The sequence below is a fragment of the Schistocerca nitens genome, chromosome 2 (genome assembly GCF_023898315.1).
Source record: "Schistocerca nitens isolate TAMUIC-IGC-003100 chromosome 2, iqSchNite1.1, whole genome shotgun sequence".
NCBI lineage: Eukaryota > Metazoa > Arthropoda > Insecta > Orthoptera > Acrididae > Schistocerca > Schistocerca nitens.
In genome coordinates this window covers 978143483-978168979 of record NC_064615.1, presented here as the reverse complement: position 1 = coordinate 978168979, position 25497 = coordinate 978143483, and the positions used below count along the sequence as shown (strand labels likewise).

Sequence of the window (25497 nt, the reverse complement as noted above, 5' to 3'; positions counted from 1 at the left end):
GTCCTCCGGAATGCGAGTCCAGTGTGCTAACCCCTGCACTACCTCACTAGGTTGCAGCCACTATGTTAGATGTTAATGCCATTATTTGAATTGTACTCTACTGGCGATTAAAATTGCTACACCACGAAGATGACGTGCTACAGATGCGAAATTTAACGGACAGGAAGAAGATGCTGTGATATGCAAATGATTAGCTTTTCAGAGCATTCACACAAGGTTGGCGCCAGTGGCGACACGTACAACGTGCTGACATGAGGAAAGTTTCCAACCGATTTCTCATACACAAACAGCAGTTGATCGGGGCTGCCTGGTGAAACGTTGTTGTGATGCCTCGTGTAAGGAGGAGAAATGCGTACCATCACGTTTCTGACTTTGATAAAGGTCGGATTGTAGCCTATCGCGATTGCGGTTTATCGTATCGCGACATTGCTGCTCGCGTTGGTCGAGATCCAATGACTGTTAGCAGAATATGGAACCGGTGGGTTCAGGAGGGTAATACGGAACGCCGTGCTGGATCCCAACGGCCTCGTATGAGATGACAGGCATCTTATCCGCATGGCTGTAACGGATCGTGCAGCCTCGTCTTGATCCCTGAGTCTACAGATGGGGACGTTTGCAGGACAACAACCATCTGCACGAACAGTTCGACGACGTTTGCAGCAGCATGGACTATCAGCTCGGAGACCCTGGCTGCGGTTACCCTTGACGCTGCATCACAGACAGGAGCGCCTGCGATGGTGTACTCAACGACGAACCTGGGTGCACGAATGGCAAAACGTCATTCTTTCGGACGAATCCAGGTTCTGTTTACAGCATCATGACGGTCGCATCCGTGTTTGGCGACATCGCAGTGAACGCACATTGGAAGCGTGTATTCGCCATCACCATATTGGCGTATCACCCAGCGTGATGGTATGGGGTGCCATTGGTTACACGTCCCGGTCACCTCTTGTTCGCACTGACGGCACTTTGAACAGTGGACGTTACATTTCAGATGTGTTACGACCCGTGGCTCTACCCTTCATTCGATCCCTGCGAGAGGGCCGCGGTGGCCGTGCGGTTCTAGGCGGTTCAGTCCGGAACCGCGGGACTGCTACGGGCCATGCCTCGGGTTTGGATGTATGTGATGTCCTTAGGTTAGCTAAGTTTAAGTAGTTCTAAGTTCTAGGGGACTGATGACCTAAGTCCCATAGTGCTCAGAGCCATTTGATTTCGATCCCTGCGAAACCCTACATTTCAGCAGGATAATGCACGACCGCATGTTGCAGTCCTGTACGGGCCTTTCTGGATACAGAAAATGTTGTACTGCTTCCCTGCCCCGCACATTCTCCAAATCTCTCACCAATTGAATGCGTCTGGTCAGTGGTGGCCGAGCAACTGGCTTGTCACAATACGCCAGTCGCTACTCTTGATGAACTGTGATATCGTGTTGAAGCTGCATGGGCAGCTGTACCTGTACACGCCATCCAACCTCTCTTTGACTCAATGCCCAGGCTTATCAAGGCCGTTATTACGGCCAAAGGTGGTTGTTCTGGGTACTAATTTCTCTGGATCTATGCACCCAAATTGCCTGAAAATGTAATCACATGTCAGTTCTAGTGTAATATATTTGCCCAACGAACACTCGTTTATCATCTGCATTTCTTCTTGGTGTAGCAATTTTAATGGCCAGTAGTGTAATTATTGGTGGCTTATATAATCAGTATTATGATCTTGAGAAATAGTGATAACGGTAGTTACCTTTAAAAATAGTCCAGTGTCATGATCGAACGACAACTCGACCCTTTTGTTTTACTCCTCAGAAAATTTGATTTTAACCCTCAGGGAACAATTACGCTCAGGTTGGGAACGACTGGTTTACACCCTGCAAGTAACCCTCAAGGGATATTTTCCCCCGTGTGTTTGGCGCTGGTGTAGACGTATGGACCGACTCACCGGCGTGGTGGAGGAGGATAAGGCTGCCGCTTGCTGCTGCTGCTGTTGCGCTGCGCGAACCGCAGCGAGCATGCGCAGGAAGAGCGCCTCTCGGTACTCGTCGGGCATCAGCTCCCGGGTAGTGCCCACGGCCGAGCGGGCGCCGCCGGTGCGGTGCTGGATCTGCGGGATGTCGTACGGCAGCGGCTGCGGCGGCAGCACCTGTCCACACCACACCACACACCGTAGCTCCATTACTTCCGTCTGAGGTGGGGCCCTTGTAGACAACGCTACTACGGGGGGTATTCAAAAACAATCTGGATTTCTGTTAAAGCTATATATTTTCAAATTGTTTACAAAACAACCTTATTCCCTTCAAAATACTCTCCATTACAACTAATAAATACATTTGTCCCACCGCTGCTTCCACTGTTCGAAACATCTTTTGTAGCCTTTAGAAATGGCTGACAGCTCCTCCCTCTTTCTTTCCTTGACTTCTTCAATGTTGTCAAATCGGTGTCCTTTCACGGGCATTTTGATGCATGGAAATAAGAAAAAGTCGCACAGAGCCAGGTCAGGCAAGTCATGAGTTTGGGGCAGCGGAATGATGCCATTTTTAGCTAAAAACTGTCTAACGAAGATGGCTGTGTGCGCAGGTGAGTTCTCGTGGCGGTAGAACCAGTCTCCTGTGTGCAAAAACCAGGCCTTTTTTAACGAACACTGTAGCACAGTCTTCATAAGATTTCCAAATAAAAGTTCTGATTGACTTGTTTGGCGCCAAAAGTGTACGTCAGCGACTGTGTAAGGTGTCTGTAAGATGAGAAGAGGCAGTAGTTCTTGTAATGTTTGCCAAAGAGAGTTTCGTCCCTGAGTACATGGGTGGAGTAAATATCGTGCGTGGGCCTCGGTTTCGTGTAGACAACGTGACTTGTTTCTAGCCAGCCAAGGTGGTTACTATTGTTCTGTTGGCGGTTATAGTGTGGAGATTTATTTTCGGGTGCTGTTTTTTCATGTGTGTATGTATGGAGTGAGGTAACAAGTATCACAAGTTTTGCATTTGCTGCAGTCGCTTACTTTTGAACAACATTGTTGTCTTGGTAGCCATCTCATGTTGGTTACGTACGTGTGAAGGAAATGCGTATATCACAACTTTAAATTCTTTGTGTCGAAGGATTGTTCATATGCACAGACGGAGATCTATAGCCTCAGTTTCCGATCTTGACACGAAATATCAGTGCTTGTTGAATATCTACGTTTGTTGAATACTTTCAGGGTCTGGAACATCTAATTTTGACACGAAATATCTATTTGCTTCTACGCTTGTTCAACACTTGCAGAATCTGTAGCATCCATTTATAACGTGAAGATACATTAGTGCTTTGTACCAATAAGTTACTTATTATTAAAAGTCAAAGAGAGACGCCTGCGAATAATATTAACTTTCTTAGATTCACAGCACTGTTATGTAAAAACACGTGGCTGCATGCAGGGTTCACTTGGATCTAGATGTTAAAGATAGCAGTCGATTTATGAGAGAGAGAATTTTTGTCAATATATAACTCTGTTGCGAGTTTCCATTGCGAAATTTGTGATATAATGAAAGTTAGGCCATTAAAACTCAAGAAATAACATTTGAACTGTTCACAAATTGGTAGGGTAAGTATAGTCTGAAAAATACAAGCTAATTTATAATTAAAAGGTATGTGTTGGTGATTTATTGTGGAGTAACCGGGGCTCAATGATACGAAGTATTACGCTGTCCTCTAGGTCGGTCGAATTAATGCAACTGGATTGGTGGTACGAACCACCACGCATGGTCACGCTTATTTGAAAGAAGATTAATGTTCCTTTCCAAGGGATTCAGTTAAATCTTACTCACGGAGCTACAATTCATTTTTCATTAAGAACGCTGTCGTAGCGCATCGTCGGATTCCGGTCGATCTATAGCTAGGGAGTAACAACATACAGTAAGATTTCAGATTTGGCCGAGAAATTGCAACTTCATCGACGAATAGCCAACGATATTTTCTAGTAAGCTTTAACGTCACTGCATTACTCAAAGGAAACATACATTTTCGCCCATTACCACATTATCTCAAGACAAAATAAGTTACGAGAATAACTAAGAACGTTAAAAGTTCTTTTCATCATTCTTGCGTCTTTAAATATCATAATACTTTCATATAAAGAACTATGTAAGTTCAGGACCACAAAACCAAGCAATAATGAATTTAATTGCAGTTAACGTCAGTTGAGATAGTTCACTTGTGACTAAGTTATTGTTAACGACAATGTGAGCTGAGACGTGTACTTCTATTCAAATGGTAGAACATCTAACCGTCCCTGTTTTCTTGATTAAAATATGGGAATGAAATCTTAACTGTCCGTGTTTTCTTGGTTAAAATGGTTAATTTCGAACTTTCATATTCCCTCTTGATGACTGAAAGCATACTTTTGACACGCATTACTCAGTCGTGAAATTAGTTCCTTAAACCTCTATACACGCATTCCACTCAGCGTGATTTATTTAACAAGCACTGCATAGCAGCGCACTGCAAATTTATTTCAGGTCAACATTTAGCAACATTATTGATTTCAGGCATTATTGCAGAACACAGACTGTTGTGCATGTGAGGCTCAATTTTAGGGCCACAATTAACAAGTCTGGAACGAGCTTAGCTTGCAGTGATCCTGTATCTGTCTCTGTATAATTTCCAATGCAGTGGCAGTTTTTCCACGTGGTTTTAACCTACGATAGTTAGCCTTCCTAAGTCTTGATTGTTAAACGGAAAGCTAAAATATCAAGTAGCACAGATAGTAGCTTCTCACGTTAAAATTATTAAATTCGGGAAACACATAGCAAATCGCCATTTTCGCTCTAATGTAACAGAACAGGCGCACACATACTAAGTTATGCAGTATTAGTTTCAGTCAACGAAATTCATGTATTACAGCAGTACAAAAGCAATCATTAATAAGTTTTATTGTGTTCGAAAAGTAGCTACCAAATTCTCGTTAACAAATACTAGGTCACGTTCCGTATTACACTTAGAGCACTGTATTTGGAAAATTCAGAACTATATTCAGAAAGTTGCACACTCATACTATGTTTATATTACAGTATATAGGCTACACAACTTAATAATTACACAACAGTCACAATTAGAACATTCCATCTACATTGTGAATATTATGCTGATACTACGGTATATTGATAATTTTCACTTATGGACCGTCTGACAGCAACTGAATAAAACACAATTTTAGTGCCATACGCGTTTCGCCTTTATTTTCTGCAAGGCATCATCAGTGGCCTGGAATATGTACATATGTTAACTATTTTATTTACATTTTTGTCACTGTGCCTATAGGTTATAAACAGTTCTGGTGGTTGGTATTTCCTATTAAGTAGTAATGTTTTGAACTGTACTTACAGGTTGCGTAGACAGTTTCTTACATATTACGCTCCTGTTGCATTTTTGGTGTTGTTCTTCTTCCTATGAGCGCCAATTTGCTGTTTTTGCCGCATTCCACAGCACTATGCACTGAGCGCTTGTTTTAATGCAATGTTTGGTTTTTTGCATTAAAACAAGCGCTCAGTGCATAGTGCTGTGGAATGCGGCAAAAACAGCAAATTGGCGCTCATAGGAAGAAGAACAACACCAAAAATGCAACAGGAGCGTAATATGTAAGAAACTGTCTACGCAACCTGTAAGTACAGTTCAAAACATTACTACTTAATAGGAAATACCAACCACCAGAACTGTTTATAACCTATAGGCACAGTGACAAAAATGTAAATAAAATAGCTAACATATGTACATATTCCAGGCCACTGATGATGCCTTGCAGAAAATAAAGGCGAAACGCGTATGGCACTAAAATTGTGTTTTATTCAGTTGCTGTCAGACGGTCCATAAGTGAAAATTATCAATATACCGCAGTATTACGCGCAACTGAGGAGGACAGGACCACAAAAGTTGAAGATTATGCTGATATATTACACTTAGAATATTGTACTGAAGTTTACAAAGTTATAAGTTCAAGCACAAAGATTACAGCTAATACCAGAAAAAGAATCAGCTTGGAGTCATTTTTAGCTGGGTATTTATGTTCAATATTAATTTCTTGCTTGAGTTATTTATTTCCAATGATGAGCCCCATAAAACTTACTAGAGTGAAATACGGTTGTAAATTATCAACGCTTTCAGCTTAACCTGAAGGAAGCCGTTTTCCTGTGTAGACTGTTATACCTTGTAAATAATCACTTAATTTCATGGTTTAGTTATTAGCTAATTCACCCCCTTGTCCATTGTCAAGCTACCTGGTGGTAAACACAGTATCTAAAATTACAGCAAGAAGAAACAAGAAATAAAATTAAAAATATACATTTGTAAAAATTTACACATCTATGCTACCTGCATCACAGTAAAAAATCGTAAGACTATAGCATCGTATACCACTCATCTGCGTTATGTTAACGTCTTTCTGTGCGTTATATGCTGATAACGTGACGAAAAATTCGTAAAGGTCTTACTTTTCCCTTTTCACTCACGAAGTTCATGTCTTAGATAGTAAGTTGTAACGTTATTTAACGGCAATTCCAAATGAAATTAATATTTTTACGTTTTCAAGGATATGCCCGCAACTAGTATAGTTATGAGAAACCGTTTTTAAGGATGCCGCCACATGTTGCTTACTGAACACAAATGTGTGGAATATCTGCATTACTAAGAGACTACGTATCTCTAACCATTTACCAATTGCAGGTTGCCTATCTAAAGGGTTCCTGGGGCAAAAAAAATTGTTTTACAGTAATTCGCTTACTTATTGACCGAGTTTAAAACTTAAATATGCTGTCAAAATCTACTCATTAAAAGGTATAAGCTTATATTAACAGTGTAACACAATGCGGCGAGTACTGCAGTTTGAAACTATGTGTTTCTCTAGAGGCGCGCAAATACCCAGACTTTATTCATCCAGTGTTACGGAATGAGAGCACCAGTGACTTTCAGCAAACCATATACATAACCTCAAACCTATTCGAATCTTTTACTCGCTGACGATCACCACAAAATGATGAAAGGAAAAAAGTTTATAGCTTACAATATTTTCGCTGTTCAGGTAGTAAAAATTCACCATCAGGACATGATGTTTTAATTTATTACTTCTTTACTACTAACTCAATTTGCGGTCATTATCCACGTACAACCACAGACCGCAGCAGCAAAATTATATCATTGTACTGCATACACTTCAGGACATGTGACATCATAGACATTTAGATACGTGAAAAACTAGTTTCTGTTTAAAACGGTGAGCAGTAAAAACTCAGCATCAAGCATGAGGTTTTAATTTATTACTTCTTCACTACAAACACTTTCCAGACAGAACCTACATATATCACTCACAGAAACTACAAAATTATATCATTCTACGAAAGGTATTTAAGGAGATATGACGTCATAAACACTGAGACGCGGGAAAAACTTGTGCTTGCTTAAAATTGGACGCAAATTACCAAGACTATATTCACCCAGTGTTCATAATGAGAGCATCCAGCAACATCCAACAAACTTTAACCTCAATTTCAATCCTTTTCTAAACTCCTTCCCTCTTACTTGCTTAACGTCAGATATTTAACACATTTACTCGTCTGTAAAGTAAGCAAACGTTTGAAGCTGTTTTACATGTGAGAGTTCGACTCTTAAAGAATGAGGAGTTTACTGGTATGATACTATGTGCTTACAAGATTTGACTGTCATGCAAGTAACAGATGTGTGTAAATGTTTATATATGTACATATTTAATTGTATTTCTTGTTTCTTCTTGAAGCTGCTGTAACTTCTCGTATCGTTTTCGCCACAATATAGCTTTGTGATGCCCAAGGGGGTGAAATCAGCTAATCGTTAAATTATGAAGTAAAGTGGTTATTTCAAAATTAAAACAGCCTACGAAGGGAAATAACTTCTTTCAAGAAATTCACAGCGTCTATGGACCCAGGTACGTAAAAGAATTCTCAGCATAAGAATAAAAAAGTTTATATCTTTGTGTTATTTGTAGGGATAATGTGTAATGAAGGGGGACGTTCATGAAATACACACAGTTTAGAAGGTGCACCAGATACAGAATTTTGAAGATATGGCAATGAACCTTTGTACCAAGCTTTACATGAAATTAACAAATTTACTGTTAAGTTTCTTGGATTTTCATTTTTTATGGGATTTAAACATTTTATTTTGAGAAATTGTATGTGTTCCTTTTTCTCCGAAAACATTCTGCTCTTCGTTTTATAGAAATAAGTGTACAAAATTTTGTAATTCTAGCCTTCATAGATTCTGAGAACAAAGTACACAAACTTTAAGAAACAAATTTTCAGGAAAAGCAAACTATCGTTTTTTCTTATGTCATCTCTTCAGAAGGTCACAGATTTATACTCAGGATCCTGTTTCCCTTCAAGGCTTCTCCTCTGGTTTCTTGTTTTCTGTTTTCTTTCCTTTACCAGGGAACGACGTGGCTCACTGGACTCGCATTCGGACATCCTGATTTGGGCTTTCCTTGATTTCCCTAAATCGCTTCTGCCAAATGCCGGGATGATCCCTCTGAAAGGGCACGGCCGACTTCCCTCCCCATCCTTTCCTAAGCCGATGGGATCGATGACCTCGCTGTTTGGTCCCCTCCGCCAAAACAACCAACCAACCAACCTTTACCAGGTCTTCAACTGATCTTTCAGCTGCAGAGAGGATCTGTAAATCTATTTTTATCACGATGTCTCGAGTGAAATTTCCTACCTTAAAGATCATTCTCTCTAATAATGTCATCCTCCTTACATTCCCATTATTAAATACAAGAACTGCACCATAAGTCGCAATTCTGACAGTTGTAGCAGGCGAAAGCGTAGCAAAACAAGAAAGATTCGGAGCAGAGTCACAGATCATGTATAAAACCAAAGAGTATATATCATAGCGTTGTAGATGTATCTCGCGCAAGTTTGCTTGAAAGCAATCCACAGAATCGTTGTTCACTGTGGTAGTACTGAAGTATTGCTTCAAAAAGTGAGTGTGGCATGAACCCAGTGTCACATATTTAATTACTTTTTAGGCACTTAGGATGCGATTTCATGATTGAAGCTTTCGGAACTTATTGTCCATGAGTTCTACTGATAAATAAAAGACAAATTGAAAAATTTACATTTTTGGTAAGAAATAATGAGATTCAGAGTTGATTTTTTTAAAGAGGACATTGAAGGCAAAGTGTATATAGGCGAAGCGGGAAGAAGTGTTAAAGAACGCATTAAGGAACACGAACGGCACATGCGGCTAAAACAAAGTGCAAAATCGGCAGCATCGGAACATCACGAGAACTGTGGCTCTGGCATCGATTTTAATAACGTACGTGTACTGGCTAAAGAAACAAACACTTATAGAAGAAAGGTCCGAGAAGCGGTTGAAATTTCTAAGAATGCATCTAATTTCAATAGAGAGGACGGCTATAGGCTTGCCGGCCGCGGTGGTCTCGCGGTTCTAGGCGCGCAGTCCGGAACCGTGCGACTGCTACGGTCGCAGGTTCGAATCCTGCCTCGGGCATGGATGTGTGTGATGTCCTTAGGTTAGTTAGGTTTAAGTAGTTCTAAGTTCTAGGGGACTAATGACCACAGCAGTTGAGTCCCATAGTGCTCAGAGCCATTTGAACCATTTTTGGCTATAGGCTTCCGGCATCGTGGCTCCCCGCCATCAAGGAAGTAAATACGCGGCCGCGGTGTGTGAGCGGCATAAACAACGCGCTGCAAGTCACCTCGACGGACAATAATATTTTGGATAAACATTCCCCCTCTCTTGCTTGGTCCGTTTCGAATCTAGCCACTGATGATGACCAACCATTAGCGGTAGCAGTCATTTCAACCAATAACCCTTGTACAGCATAAGTGTGGAATATTGCCTTTCTATCCAATGATGATGGACCGCCAATGGTATCCACAGGAGATGAGCTACCAACGCCTGTTCTTTTGCATTAGCCTATGACTATGGCCCACCAATGGTAGCCATATGAATTTTAACCAATACTATCACTTCTCCAGCACGAACGCCAGAAAACTCCCCCTTTATAAGTGGACGCGACACCTCGTCTCTGACCCTCTCCTCTACTTCCTGTACACGGCAGATATGTCCCAACCCCCCCCTCCCCCCTCCAGTACACCTCTTGCAATATGCCGATGACACCGCATTCCTCCCCTCGCTCCTACCCTCCAACGGTCCCAACGCCTTCTTCAGAATCACCTTGACCTTTTTGCCGCATGGTGTAACCAGTGGCTCCTGAAAATCAATCCTTCCAAGACCCAGGCAATCATCGTAGGTCGTACCACTCGCTCCTTCCGGCTCCTGGATTTCTCCCTTACCATCTGCGCCCGTCCTGTCCGCCTCACTCCCACCCTCACCGACCTTGGCCTCCCCATTGACCGTCACCTCACCTCGATCCCTCATCTCCGCTCCATCCAATCCAAAGCCCACAACCACCTCCGACTCTTCAAACTCCTCTCTGGCCGGACATTGGGGTTGCACCCCTCTACCATCCTCCACACCTACAAATCCTTAATCCGTCCCATCCTCTGTTATGCCAGTCCCGCCTGGATATCTGCCCCCTCCCCCCAAAATTCTATAACTCCCTCCAGATCCTTGAGCATCATGCACTCCGCCTCGCCTTCCGTATACGCCTCCCGTCCCCCACGCGGATCCTCTATGACCTCATTCCTTTCTCCCATCTGCTCCTATTCCTCGAACATATCCGCATACTCTACACCTCCCGCAGCCTTTATCCCCCTCACCCCTTGGTTGCTCCTCTCCCCTCCCATCCCTGCCCCCTGCCACGTCTTCACTGTTGTGTCCCTCCGTCTCTACACCCTTCATCTCCTTTCCCAAAGTGGCTTCCATCAACTCCCCCTCCCCGATGATGCCCTCTCTCCCTCCATTTATCCCTCCAATCAACTCTGATCCTCACCCCTCCCCCTTTCCTCCGTCCTTTTCCTGGGCTCCCTCTTCCCCCCCCCCCTTCTGTCCTCTTTTTTCCCCACCTACCTTCTCTCTGCCCCCCTTCTCTCCCTCGAGTCCTTTTGCATTTCCCTCCTCTGCCTTTACCCATTCTCTCTCGCGTCTGCCCTGCCCCTCCCCCCCTTATGAGTCCTCACCCTCCTTTGGTTTCCCCCCTTTCGTTTTTCTTCTCCTCCCTCCTTGTCCCCCCCCCCACCTGTCCAGGTCTCCCACCCCCCCATCTGCCCTTGGCTATGGTGTGTCATCTTTGTGCCGACATTTTAGTGCAGTGTTTACAGTGAGTGTTCAGTGTTGTGTGTCTTGTCCGAAGTGCTGCGAACGGACATCATACTGTCGCTGGGTGTGATTTTTATATATCTTGTGAACAGAAACCAGATTGTCGCCATGTTTTTTTAATTGTCTGTCTACTTTGTTACCTGTCTGCTTCCTGTGTATTTTATTAGCTTTGCCAACCCTTTGCTTTATGTTTTAACTTTCCCCAATTTTCCGCCGTTTTACAATTTAAGTCACCGTTTTATCACCTGCTTTTATTGTTTCTTATCTACCTCTTACGTTTTAAAAAGTCTGTAGGCTGCAGAGCAGCGTAATAAGCTGCTGCCAGCCCGCCCCCTTGGGGGGGAATCGAAATTCAATAGAGGAAAAAAATCGTCTCTCACAGTGCTCTAGCAGTAGTGGAGACCAAAAGATCCTGAGGAAGATCCCAGCAGAGGGGTCGAAACGTCGAACATTTTAGAAGAAACATGACGCGGCCTAATAACCCAGAAGATTTTAACTTCAAATAATGAGATGTATGAAAAATTCACTGTTAGTAGAACAAATTAAAGTATAATTAGAAATAAATTATTTAAGGGCGTACTTGGCGAAATAGCTGGTCAGCTAGAGACCAGATACCGAAAACTAGAAAAGTGCGCTACAGGCATTCCTCGCGAAAAGTGTTAAGTTATATTGGGCATACAGAAATGGTTGGTAGTTGTACGAACCTGCGGATCGACGTAGGGTCCAGGCACGAAGTACGGGTAGGGCCTGGCGTATATCGGAGGCGGCAGTGGCGGCGGAGGCGGGTACCTGGGCCGATACCGCAGAATGCGGCGCTCCGGGTCGTAGACGACAGAGTAACTGGGGTACCCTGGGTAAGCCCGCGGGTCGACGCCCGCCTCTGGGCTGTACGGGGGCGGCGGCGGTGTCGGCGGAGGAGCCGTGGGCGGCGGGTAGGCGCCCGTTGGAGGCTGCCCGGGGGCGGCGCCGGGCGGCGGCAGGTCAGGCCGTGGCGGGTAGCCGGGGGGCGGCGGGGGCGGGTACGCTGCAGGCCGCGCTGGCGGGGCTGGAGGCGGCGGCGGCGGAGGTGGAGTCGTGGGTGGCGCAGGGGCGTAAGTAGGCGGTGGCGGCGGGGGTGGAGGGTAGGGCGCGTAGGCGCCGGGCGGTGGCTGCGGTTGATAGGGGTACCCTGCGGGTTGTCCAGGATATGGGCCGTACGGAGACGCCGCGTAAGGCGGCGGCGCGTACGGCGGTACCTACTCAAAACAAGAGCATTGCAGGTGTTGTTACTTACGAGCATGCGACAACAGAGGAATTGATGGTGTTATATACACCTTGTTTGAAACATATTTAATAAACATAGCTCCAAAATTTTTGCTGAATAATTCAAACAGTTGAGGAAGGGCAGAAAATTTTCGTGCTTGGAGATAATTGACTAAAGGAGTCCCACAGGATTCACTTTTGATGGCTTTACACGCAGATTTGAATCGTACTTCACCAACAAAATGCAAAAGTTTGTGCTGAATAATTCATTGTTGGAAGGGTAAAAATTTTAGTGACCGGAGAGAAATCATTAGCGAGTGTCACAGGATTCAATTTTGGTCCACTCCCATTCCTTACCTATGTAAATGACTTTCAACTTAACATTCAACAGCCATGATTGGTTCTGTTTACAGACGATACTAGTGTTACAGTAGATCCCATTAGAGTTATAGCAACCCAAGCGATTGTTAATAGTCGGTTGGTTGATTTTGGTGAGGGTACCGAACAGCGAAGTCATCGGTCCCATCGGATTAGGGAAGGATGGGGGAGAAAGCCGGCCGTGCCCTTTCAAAGGAGCTATTCTGCAATTTGTCTGAAGCGATTTAGGGAAATCACGGAAAACCTGAATCATGATGGCCTGACGCGGGCTTGAATCGTCGTCCTCCCGAACGCGAGTCCAGTGCGCTAGCCGGCCATTGTGGCCATGCGGTTCTAGGCGCTTCAGTCCGGAACCGCGCGAGTGCTACGGTCGCAGGTTCGAATCCTGCCTCGGAAATGGATGTGTGTGATGTCCTTAGGTTAGTTAGGTTTAAGTAGTTCTAAGTTCTAGGGGACTGATGACCTCAGAAGTTAAGTCCCATAGTGCTCACAGCCATTTGAACCATTATGAACCAAAAGCTGAGGCACCGCATGAGCAGAAGTCAGTAGATAGTGCATATTGCTCCAATTTTATGGATGTACATATTGATGAATACAAACAATTAATATCAGCTACTTGTACTCTTCATATAATTGCTTGTCTTGGAAACAAAGGAATAAATCTCCTGACATATTTTCCATAAAATAACCCTTATGGAGCAATTCTTTTCGGATAGCCAACCACTTAGAGAGTACTGATTTGCACAATGCGAGTAGATACCTATCCATTTTTACTGTGGCGCCATAGTATATGTAATCGTTAAAGAAATTTGTCATAGATAATTCATCACGTTTTGAGAAGAACATTGATGTCCGTACCTACAACAGTAGAGGGAAGAATAAGCTTTATTACCCATTATTAAAGCTGTCAGTGCCTCAGAAAGTAGTTCAATACGCAGCAACAAAAAAATTTGATCATTTGCCCAATAATATAACACGTGTGACGGGTAGCAAAGCGAGTTTAAAGTTTAACCTAAAATCATATCATCTTGACAACTCCTACTACTCCAAGGACGAAATGCTATTTAAAGACTGGTAGCCTGTAAAAAAAGAGCCTTTTTTAAGTTTAATTGCATGACTACGACTAAAAAATTGTGTTAACTCTAGTCATGTACATAGTCCTGTAAACTGACTCGTTCCAAATTATTTCAATAAAGGAATAGTTCAAATGATTTATCGAACATGTAACCAAGTAACTATGAGGGATGATATGCTTGTGACCTTGGATGTTACTTTGCTGGCATTCCTGCTTCAGCACATCTAGCTGCAAACAGTAGGTTGGGCAAGCAGGATTATCGATGCATGAAGACGGCCATACCGTTAACTTCGCTTGGGTGAAATCACACTGTGGGGTCATGGGTAGAGGAAGCTGTCGATCACTTAGCCATAGACGCTACTGTGACAGGGTCCTGTACCTGAACTACAATCCCCAGTCCGGACTGTCGATAGGTACTAAGCCGACGTAGGAAGACCGTCAAGCAGAAGGGGGGTAACTACAACGAAAGCAAGAAATGCTCAATAATTCACCCTTTGTTCCAAATTCCACGAAATCCCAGAAAGATTTTTGCTCGTGTGGAGAAGAGGACGCCTAGCACCTTTTCTTCGCATTCCCTAGAACTACATGGAGATGCTAAAATCCATTGTCCAGAACTTGTGAAACTCGGTGACAGCATTATTAGCAACACAGGAAAACGTACTTTTTAACTCAACGTGCAAATTCACTGTTGTTGCAAGTATCCACATCTAAGATCAACATATCAACACTCTACAGAAGTGCATGGAACTATATGTAGCTACTTTTAAAATGTATCATACATTAAATTCCTTAACCTAAGCAATTCTAGTTTACATGTTTACCTGTGACCAGCTAAGTGTTAAAACCGTAAAAAAAAATCAAGATTTGTGATGAGTATCTGTACTACATCGCAATTATTGCACTAACCTCAGTGAGCCCACGACAGAGATTTGTTAACACTTTGCCGTCCGCACGTCTCGTACAAATTTATTCGCTTGGCCCCAGCAGCGCTGAAGTCAGATTACTTGGCTTGCCGCCGGCCACTTGTCACCTTTCCGTTGATGACAAGCTCCAAACACATTGACTCTTGCGCGCTTTAATTTTCCGGAAATCCTCTATTTTGCCGTATCGTTCCATAAACTCGAATTTTCTTTTCAAGTAACTTCTCTGCAAGTTCTACACTCTTATAGTAATTATCCATGCAGAGGTGATGGCACTTTCCATCAGAACGTGTTAATAGTTTCATCATTGGTTTTGCTAAAGGCTGTCCACACCGGAATATATCTTGAATGAGGAAATGTATCCCGTATTCGGATCACACAGCATCCGAATGAGTATGCCGTATTTCGTAATTTTCGACGGATTGTAAACTTTAAAATTTAACCATCCACGCCACGGTATCATTCCTTCATCAATTGAGATGTTATGACTTAGATTAAACGTTTCTTTAAACTTTCTGGAAAAATAATCAATTACGAATTGTACTTTGACAAGCCGGTTTCTGCTGCTATAATGGCAGGTTATCAAGATTTAAATGAGTTTGAACGTGGTGTTATAAAAGGCGCACGAGCGATGGGACACAGGATCTCCGAGGTAGAGATGAAGTGGGTATTTTCCCGTATGACCATTTTTCGAGTGTACCGTGAATATCAGGAATCCGGTAAAACATCAAATCTCCGACATCGGTGTGTCAGGAAAAATATTCTGCAAGACAGGGACCAACGACGACTGAAGATAATGTTTCAACGTGACAGAAGTGCAACCCTCTCGCAAATTGCTGCAGATTTCAATGCTCGGGCATCAACAAGTGTCAGCGTGCGAACCATTCAACGAAACATCATCGATATAGGTTTTCGGAGCCTAAGGCCCATTCGTGTACCCTTGATGATTGCACGACACAGAGAGTTACGCTGGGCCCGTCAACACCGACGGACTGTTGACTGGAAACATGTTGCCTGGTCGGACGAGTCTCGTTTCAAATTGCATCGAGCGGATGGACGTGTACGGGTATGAAGCAATCTCATGAATCCATGGACCCTGCATGTCAGCAGGGGACTGTTCAACCTGGTGGGGAATCTGTAATGGTGCGGGGCGTGTGCAGTTGGGGTGATATGGGACTTTTGATACGTCTAGATACGACTGTGACATGTGACACGTCCGTAAGTAGCCTGTCTGATCACCTGCATCCATTCACGTCCATTGTGCATTCCGAAGGACTTGGGCAATTCCAGCAGGACAATGCGAGACCCCTCACGTCCAGAACTGCTACAGAGTGACTCCAGGAAAACTCTTCTGTGGTTAAACATTTCCTCTGTCCACCAATCTCTCTAGACATGAACATTATTGAGCATATCTGGGATGCCTCGCTACGTGCTGTTCAGAAGAGATCACCACCCCCTCCTACTGTTTCGGGTTTATGGACAGCCCTGCAGGATTCATGGTGTCAATTCCCTCCAGCACTACTTCAGATATTATTCGAGTCTATGCCACGTCGTGGTGCGGCACTTCTGCGTGATCGTGGGGGCGTTACACGATATTAGCCACGTGTACCGGTTTCTTTTGCTCTTGAGTGTACAACGGTGCAGCCTGGATGCTTGGCCAGCACCTGCATTTATGTTCAAGCATGCGTTTTTCGCGGTGTTTCCTTATTTTTGTGCAACTCTTGTATAAGCAGCACTACAAAGCCAGTCGTAAGACAGGACCTAAATCTAAAAATTGTACACTACTGGCCATTAAAATTGCTACACCACGAAGATGACGTGCTACAGATGCGAAATTTAACCGACAGGAAGAAGATGCTGCAATATGCAAATGATTAGCTTTTCAGAGCATTCACACAAGGTTGGCGCCGGTGGCGACACATACAACGAGCTGACATGAGGAAAGTTTACAACCGATTTCTCATACACAAACAGCAGTTGACCGGCGTTGCCTAGTGAAACGTTGTTGTGATGCCTCGTGTAAGGAGGAGAAATGCGTACCATCACGTTTCCGACTTTGATAAAGGTCGGATTGTAGCCTACCGCGATTGCGGTTTATCCTATGGCGACATTGCTGCTCTCGTTGGTCGAGATCCAATGACTGTTAGCAGAATATGGAATCGGTGGGTTCAGGAGGGTAATACGGAACACCGTGCTGGATCCCAACGGCCTCATATCACTAGCAGTCGAGATGACACGCATCTTATCCGCATGACTGCAACGGATCATGCAACCACGTCTCGATCCTGAGTCAACAGATGGGGACGTTTGCAAGACAACAACCATCTGCACGAACAGTTCGACGACGTTTGCAGCAGCATGGAGTCTCAGCTCGGAGACCATGGCTGCGGCTACCCTTGACGCTGCATCACAGACAGGAGCGCCTGCGATGGTGTACTCAACGACGAACCTGGGTGCACGAATTGCAAAACGTCATTTTTTCGGATGAATCCGGTTCTCTTTACAGCATCACGATGGTCGTATCCGTGTGTGGCGACATCGCGGTGAACGCACATTGGAAGCGTGTATTCGTCATCGCCATACTGGCGTATCACCCGGCGTGACGGTATGGGGTGCCATTGGTTACACGTCTGGGTCACCTCTTGTTCGCATTGACGGCACTTTGAACATTGGACGTTACATTTCAGATGTGTTACGACCCGTGGCTCTACCCTTCATTCGATCCGTGCGAAACTCTACATTTCAGCAGGATAATGCACGACCGCATGTTGCAGGTCCTGTACGGGCCTTTCTGGATACAGAAAATGTTCGACTGCTGCCCTGGGCAGCACATTCTCCAGATCTATCACCAATTGAAAACGTCTGGTCAATGGTGGCTGAGCAACTGGCTCGTCACAATACGCCAGTCACTACTCTTGATGAACTGTGGTATCGTGTTGAATCTGCATGGGCAGCTGTACCTGTAAACGCCATCCAAGCTCTGTTTGACTCAATGCCCAGGCGTATCAAGGCCGTCATTACGGCCAGAGGTGATTGTTCTGGGTACTGATTTCTCAGGATCTATGCACCCAAATTGCGTGATATGTAATCACATGTCAGTTGTAGTATAATATATTTGTCCAGTGAATACCGGTTTATCAACTGCATTTCTTCTTTGTGTAGCAATTTTAATGGCCAGTAGCGTACTTGTCGCAAAGCGGCTTAGTTATACGGAGAGGGAGTATACACCATCTGATAAGGTGAACACTGTACATGAGCCGGTGACAGAAGTCGTACCTGCGGCCTGAGCAGCTCCTGCAGCAGCTCCGGCGGCAGCTCCGAGCCCAGCAGCGTCTGCATGAGCGCCTGCTGGAAGGGCGTCAGTGTCGGCGAGGCGGGCAGCGGCCGGTACGGGGGACCCCGCGGTCTGGACCGGCGGGCCATCAGCAGCCGCAGCAGCAGCTCCTGGGCCTGCGCCTCCAGCTGGCTGGGATCAGCCACCTGCAAACACGGGGCGGACGCACCCTCACCTCGAGTCTTCAGCTACTACACGAATGAACTTACAAAGACATAAGAAACATTGTCAGCAAATGAGAGTTGATGGTATCATCTGTAGTGGAATAGAAAAGTAACTGGAATCACTCAACAGAGGAAAGTCCACTGGATCTGACGGGATACCAATTCGATTCTACACAGAGTACGCGAAAGAACTTGCCCCCCTTCTAACAGCCGTGTACCGCAAGTCTCTAGAGGAACGGAAGGTTCCAAATGATTGGAAAAGAGCACAGGTAGTCCCCAGCCTTCAAGAAGGGTCGTCGAGCAGATGAGCAAAACTATAGACCTATATCTCTGACGTCGATCTGTTGTAGAATTTTAGAACATGTTTTTTGCTCGCGTGTCATGTCGTTTTTGGAAACCCAGAATCTACTCTGCAGGAGTCAACATGGAGTCCGGAAACAGCGATCGTGTGAGACCCAACTCGCTTTATTTCTTCATGAGACCCAGAAAATATTAGATACAGGCTCCCAGGTAGATGCTATTTTCCTTGACTTCCGGAAGGCGTTCGATGCAGTTCCGCACTGTCGGCTGATAAACAAAGTAAGAGCCTACGGAATATCAGACCAGCTGTGTGGCTGGATTGAAGAGTTTTTAGCAAACAGAACACAGAATGTTGTTATCAATGGAGAGACGTCTACAGACGTTAAAGTAACCTCTGGCGTGCCACAGGGGAGTGTTATGGGACCATTGCTTTTCACAATATTTATAAATGTCCTAGTAGATAGTGTCGGAAGTTCCATGCGGCATTTCGCGGATGATGCTGTAGTATACAGAGAAGTTGCAGCATTAGAAAAATGTAGCGAAATGCAGGAAGATCTGCAGCAGAGAGGCACTTGGTGCAGGGAGTGGCAACTGACCCTTAACGTAGACAAATGTAATGTATTGCGAATACATAGAAAGAAGGATCCTTTATTGTATGATTATATAATAGCGGAACAAACACTGGTAGCAGTTACTTCTGTAAAATATCTGGGAGTATGCGTGCGGAACGATTTGAAGTGGAATGATCATATAAAATTAATTGTTGGTAAGGCGGGTACCAGGTTGAGATTCATTGGAAGAGTCCTTAGAAAATGTAGTCCATCAACAAAGGAGGTGGCTTGCAAAACACTCGTTCGACCTATACTTGAGTATTGCTCATCAGTGTGGGATCCGTACCAGGTCGGGTTGACGGAGGAGATAGAGAAGATCCAAAGAAGAGCGGCGCGTTTCGTCACAGGGTTATTTGGTAACCGTGATAGCGTTACGGAGATGTTTAGCAATCTCAAGTGGCAGCCTCTGCAAGAGAGGCGCTCTGCGGTGTAGCTTGCTCGCCAGGTTTCGAGAGGGTGCGTTTCTGGGTGAGGTATCGAATATATTGCTTCCCCCTACTTATACCTCCCGAGGAGATCACGAATGTAAAATTAGAGAGATTCGAGCGCGCACGGAGGCTTTCAGACAGTCGTTCTTCCCGCGAACCATACGCGACTGGAACAGAAAAGGGAGGTAATGACAGTGGCACGTAAAGTGCCCTCCGCCACACACCGTTGGGTGGCTTGCGGAGTATAAATGTAGACGTAGATGTAGAGTGCCCCAGGGAAGTGTGGTATGTCGGCTGTTGTTTTCTATCTACATAAATGATCTTTTGGATAGGGTGGATAGCAACGTGCGGCTGTTTGCCGATGATGCTGTGGTGTACGGGAAGATGTCGTCGTTGAGTGACTGTAGGAGGATACAAGATGACTTGGACAGGATTTGTGGTTGGTGTAAAGAATGACAGCTAACTCTAAATATAGATAAATGTAAATTGATGCAGATGGATACGAAAAAGAATACTGTAATGTTAGAATACTCCAGTAGCAGTGTAGCTCTTGACACAGTCACGTCGATTAAATATTTGGGCGTAACACTGCAGAGCGGTATGAAGTGGGACAAGCACGTAATGGGAGTAGTGGGGAAGGCGGATAGTCGTCTTCGGTTCATTGGTAGAATTTTGGGAAGATGTGGTTCATCTGTAAAGGAGACCGCTTGTAAAACACTAATACGACCTATTCTTGAGTACTGCTCGAGCGTTTGGGATCCCTATCAGGTCGGATTGTGGGAGGACATAGAAGTAATTCAGGGGCGGGATGCTAGATTTGTTACTGGTAGATTTGATCATCACGCGAGTGCTACGGAAATGCTTCAGGAACTCGGGTGGGAGTCTCTGGAGGAAAGGAGGCGTTCTTTTCGTGAATCGCGACTGAAGAAATTTAGAGAACCAGCATTTGAGGCTGACTGTAGTACAATTTTACTGCCGCCAACTTACATTTCGCGGAAAGATCACAAAGATAAGATAAGAGAGATTAGGGCTCGTACAGAGGCATATAGGCAGTCATTTTTCCCTCGTTCTGTTTGGGAGTGGAGCAGGGAGAGAAGATGCTAGTTGTGGTACGAGGTACCCTCCGCACGCACCGTATGGTGGATTGCGGAGTATGTATGTAGATGTAGATGTAGATGCTTAGATGACAGCGATCCATTGTTACGAAATTATTGGAAAATGCCGCAAGAGTCGCTGACTGCAAGTATTTGTTTATTCAGTTACCAGTTTCCATCGCTTTGATCATCTTCATGAAGTTAATAGAGAAAGCAAGTAAAATATGTAGCCATAAGTGGATTCTTCACATGGATTAGAATCACGGAGAAATACTAGCCACATCGGCCATGTAATGTCGGGTCGTCGCTTGCGTACCGTCCCGACAGTATGGTGTGGTTACTACTGTGGTCAAAATAAATGTTGCATTATGGGATATGGGTTCCGCCTTTTTGCAAACACGCTGTTTTTTCTTTTTACCCTTTTATGTTCCAGCACCTCTGTGCCATCATCAGTGGGTTTTTGTTTGCTGAAATTTGTAAAAAGTGAAAATAATTTAGGCTATAATTCATTTAACAAACTGAGACATAAAGAAATTTTTCGTTCGTTTTGCTTCTTACCGTGATTTTACATTATGTGGTTTTGCAGGACCAACTGTATGGTGTCCTGCACTGATAGCTTGTCATCTGCAAAGTCTCAGTTTGTTAAATCAATGACAACCTAAAATATTTTCACTTTTTACAGTTGTTCAGGAAACAAAAAAAAAAAAAACCAATGATGGTGGAACAGAGGTGATGAAACATATTTGGGTAAAAAGAAGCAGTGTGTTTTGGAAAAAGGCGGAACCCATATCCTATAATTTAACTGCAAATACTCATAGAAAGGACGAGAGCTGCAGAGCCAAAAGATTATTATAAATGTTTCGTATTGCTTTATTGTCAATAATGGACATAACAGTAAACAAAATTGATTTTTTTTCTGTCAGGTACAGTCAGAAGAAAAGAAAATGGAGATAAATACCCTTCCGTTTGATAAACACAGGCAAAACTGCGAAAACGAAATTTTGCAGAAGACACCATAGCAAACACAGCAGTTTCTCCTCACTGTCATATTACATAACACATTCCTTATGAATCAGTTGGTCCTCCTCGTACTTTACGACACTTCTGTATGTGGTTAGACAGTCTGCTTACAGCGCATCTATTGGGGCAGAGTGACTGCAGGTCCGCTCATGTTAACGCTTACCCACACGCTACTTCAGCGCAGCTTGATCTTAGGATTATGGAAACCATTTCACATTTCACTAAAATGCCTCTATGCGCCAAGAAGATATTCACAAGATTGAGACGGTGCAATCCCGCATTGCCGTCCATCAGCGTGAATCCCGCTCCAATATATTCACCAAATGGAACCATAATGTGTGTGAGGATGTCGTCGCAATACTTCATAGCATTCGTCCTGACATGTGCTGGCATAAGGGGTGCCCTGCATCCACTCATCATTCCACCCCAAAACACGGCCGAACTGACCTGATAAGGGTGGAGGTGTACGATACAGTTGGGGTGTAAACGTTGTCCTCATTGTCTCCACACACGAATATCAATACTGTCACGACGGGGTCTGATGCGGGCCTCATCAGAAGAGAGTGTTAAGTCCCACTGCTGCCCAGTACACAACGAGTGGTTTCGTGGCTGTGCAACACTAGCCCCTCTTTGAAACCGATTTAGAGGAGCCTTGAGATATCTTCAGGCACCTAATCCCTGCTAACGGAGCCTATTTCGCGTCGTTTTTACTGACAACTGCACTCCTGTAGCTGTTTGGAAGTACCACAAACGTATACCATTGTGTTCATGGTTTCTGCTTGCTGTTACACTAAGATATCGATCCTGAAAACCTGCTGTTCTTCTTCCGCGGCCACTTTTGTGACGATCCTGAACTGATCCTCTGGCTAGAAACTTGTCCCAGATTCTAGAGACATCACTTTGAGTCACAGCGACATTCACTGTGACATCCACTTGTCTCATTCCCTGCTCATTAAAATAACTATACGGAGCTTCTGAACGTACCTTATTGTTGTCCGAAGCATACTGAAGCAGCAGCAGTCCCAGCGACTGAGGTCAACTGGCTGTTGTACACATGCTCAATTTCAGCTGATTGTGCTGTCTGAAGACGGCCTAAGCACAGGCCGAAACCGGTCATTTTAATAAAGTACCATCGCGTACTAGACTGTTTCTTCACGGTTTTTATATAGATTACAAGATCGCTGCTTCCCTAACATGTTATCAAAAATTTTGAATACTGAAGCAACACAACTTTCGTAATGCCACACAGCAGAAGTGCTACAATGTTTACATGTGACACGATTGTCACAGACGGCGCGTACTGCCCTCTCATGATAGAAACATAGGCTGTGGCATTAAGAATTACATAGAAAATAACCTCTCTATTGGACTAGGCCCTCCCGTCGGATAGACCGTGCGCCTTGTGCAAGTCTTTCGAGGTGACGCCACTTTGGCGAAATGCGTGTCGGTGGGGTTGAAATGATGATAAGTACAACACAACACCCAGTCCCTGAGCGGAGAAGATCTCCGGCCCAGCCAAGAATCGAACCAGGACCGCTAGGTATGACATTCCGTCGCGCTGACCACTCAGCTACCAGGGGCGGACACCTATCTATTGATATCAATTTCTGGGTCACCGCGAGCAATTTTAATGTTTCGACAATATGCAACACTTATTTTGATTACTGTATTTAATCCGAGGGACAATGCCACTTACGGTTACAGATTTTAATTGATTTCCCTGTTACCTTCATGCAGACAGAGCAATATGAAGATGATCAAGACGATCGAAACCGGTAATTAAATAAATACTCGCGATCAGTGACTGTTGTAGCATTTGTAGAGTGTAGTAAAGTCGTGTGGCGTGAACGACTGAGGGACTCAAAAGAGCAAGTTCTGCTGCATGCGCTGGAAAGGTGTTTTCTATCCTTTGCACCCGTAGGCACTTTTCCTTCGCGAAGTGTGACCGTTGTGTCTTGTTTAAGTATAATTATCAAGAGTAGATGGCTGTAATGCGCGCTCGTGTGTGTGTGTGTGTGTGTGTGTGTGTGTGTGTGTAGCGTGGTGTTATGCATGTCTTGGGTGATGATGATGAGAGGAAGGAGAAGGTGGTACCCAGTGCCGGCACATAGCCTACTTCTCTTGAATAGCAGCAGCCGTCCGCTGTGGCAGAGCGGTTCTAGGCGCTTCAGTCTGGAACCGCGCGACCACTACGGTCGCAGGTTTGAATCCTGCCTCGGGCATGGATGTGTGTGATGTCCTTAGGTTAGTTAGGTGTAATTAGTTCTAGGCGACTGAGCCATTTGAACCATTTGCATAGCAGAAAGGGGGTCGCCGAGCTTAAACTCCTCATCCGATGAGCAGATCACCATCGACAGTGTCATATGCCCTCACTTCACGAGACACTGCAGAGTTGATTCTAGGACGTTGGCGCAGAGACGTGATTAGAGACCTTACGCCACCATCCCTCTTGTCACCTCTGCCTGTAAAGGCAAAGGGAAACATGTCGAAGCCCGATACCACTTGCTTTCGGTGAAACATTATCAATTATAATGTGATTCTTGGACATGTACATTACTAAACTGCTTAAACGGTTACCCGGTCATCCTACTCCAGTTCAAGGTTGCCTATCTAACGGCTTCCAGAGGCAACAAAACTTTGATTTTCAGTATTTATGTAATCACGTCCTGACGCGGTGTAACTTTCAGTGCACAAATTACCCAGACTTACGCATTCAGTAAGCACTTAGCACTTGGTGACTTTTAACAAACAGATAATTTGAAACGATTTCGAAACATTTTCTCGCTGGTACCTCGCCCCCCCTCCCCTCCACCCCCTCCCATAAAATCATAAAATAATGAAAGGAAAGAAGAGAAGTTTATCATTTCCTGCACTGCCTCGCTGTACATCCTAGCTTACTAGTGAATCGATGTTGATAAGCCGGCCGAAGTGGCCGTGCGGTTAAAGGCGCTGCAGTCTGGAACCGCAAGACCGCTACGGTCGCAGGGTCGAATCCTGCCTCGGGCATGGATGTTTTTGATGTCCTTAGGTTAGTTAGGTTTAACTAGTTCTAAGTTCTAGGGGACTAATGACCTCAGCAGTTGAGTCCCATAGTGCTCAGAGCCATTTGAACCATTTTTTTGATGTTGATAAAACCATGGCTTCGAAGAAACTAATTTGGTGATTTTGTGATCCCAGTGCATATTCTGCTGCGGCTGATTTATTTATGTTGCCCTCACTGATGGAGCGATTATGGGGAATCCACTCACGCAGATGTAGCGAATTTTTATATGGAAAATTTTGAAGAAGTGGCCCTTAAGGTGGCGGAGAAGAATCTCTCATGCTGGTTTAGGTACGTTGACAATACTTCCGTTATGTGGTCTTGTGGAAAAAAAAATAACTCACAGAATTTCTAAATTGTATGGATGATATTAATTCTAATATAAGGTTCAATGAGCAAAAAGAGAATGAAAGTCAGATTGAATTTTCGGATATATAAACACTTGGGAAACCGCGATGGAACTTTAGGGAATAAAGTCTACAGAAAGTCCATTCACACGGATAGATACCTTCGCAGAAATTCGAATCACCACCCGAAACAGTAAAGAGGACTAAAGGAATCATGAGTCACTGTATATGGAGGACGAGCTCGATCATTTAAGTACTGCCTTTGGAAATATGGCTACTGTGACAGAAACGTAAAAAGAGCACTCCAAGT

The 25497-nt window shown here is 44.4% G+C and overlaps 1 protein-coding gene across 1 annotated transcript in view; it reads right to left on the bottom strand.

Annotated features, from left to right (window-relative positions):
* LOC126235483 (uncharacterized) overlaps positions 1 to 25497 on the bottom strand; it is a 111110-nt gene that overhangs the window by 12279 nt on the left and 73334 nt on the right. Inside the window, exons 7-9 of the mRNA XM_049944204.1 lie at positions 18126 to 18329; positions 11939 to 12469; positions 1936 to 2136 (exon numbers count right to left, since the gene is read on the bottom strand). Of these exons, the coding sequence (XP_049800161.1) occupies positions 1936 to 2136; positions 11939 to 12469; positions 18126 to 18329 (936 nt within the window). The remainder of the gene's footprint in view (positions 1 to 1935; positions 2137 to 11938; positions 12470 to 18125; positions 18330 to 25497) is intronic.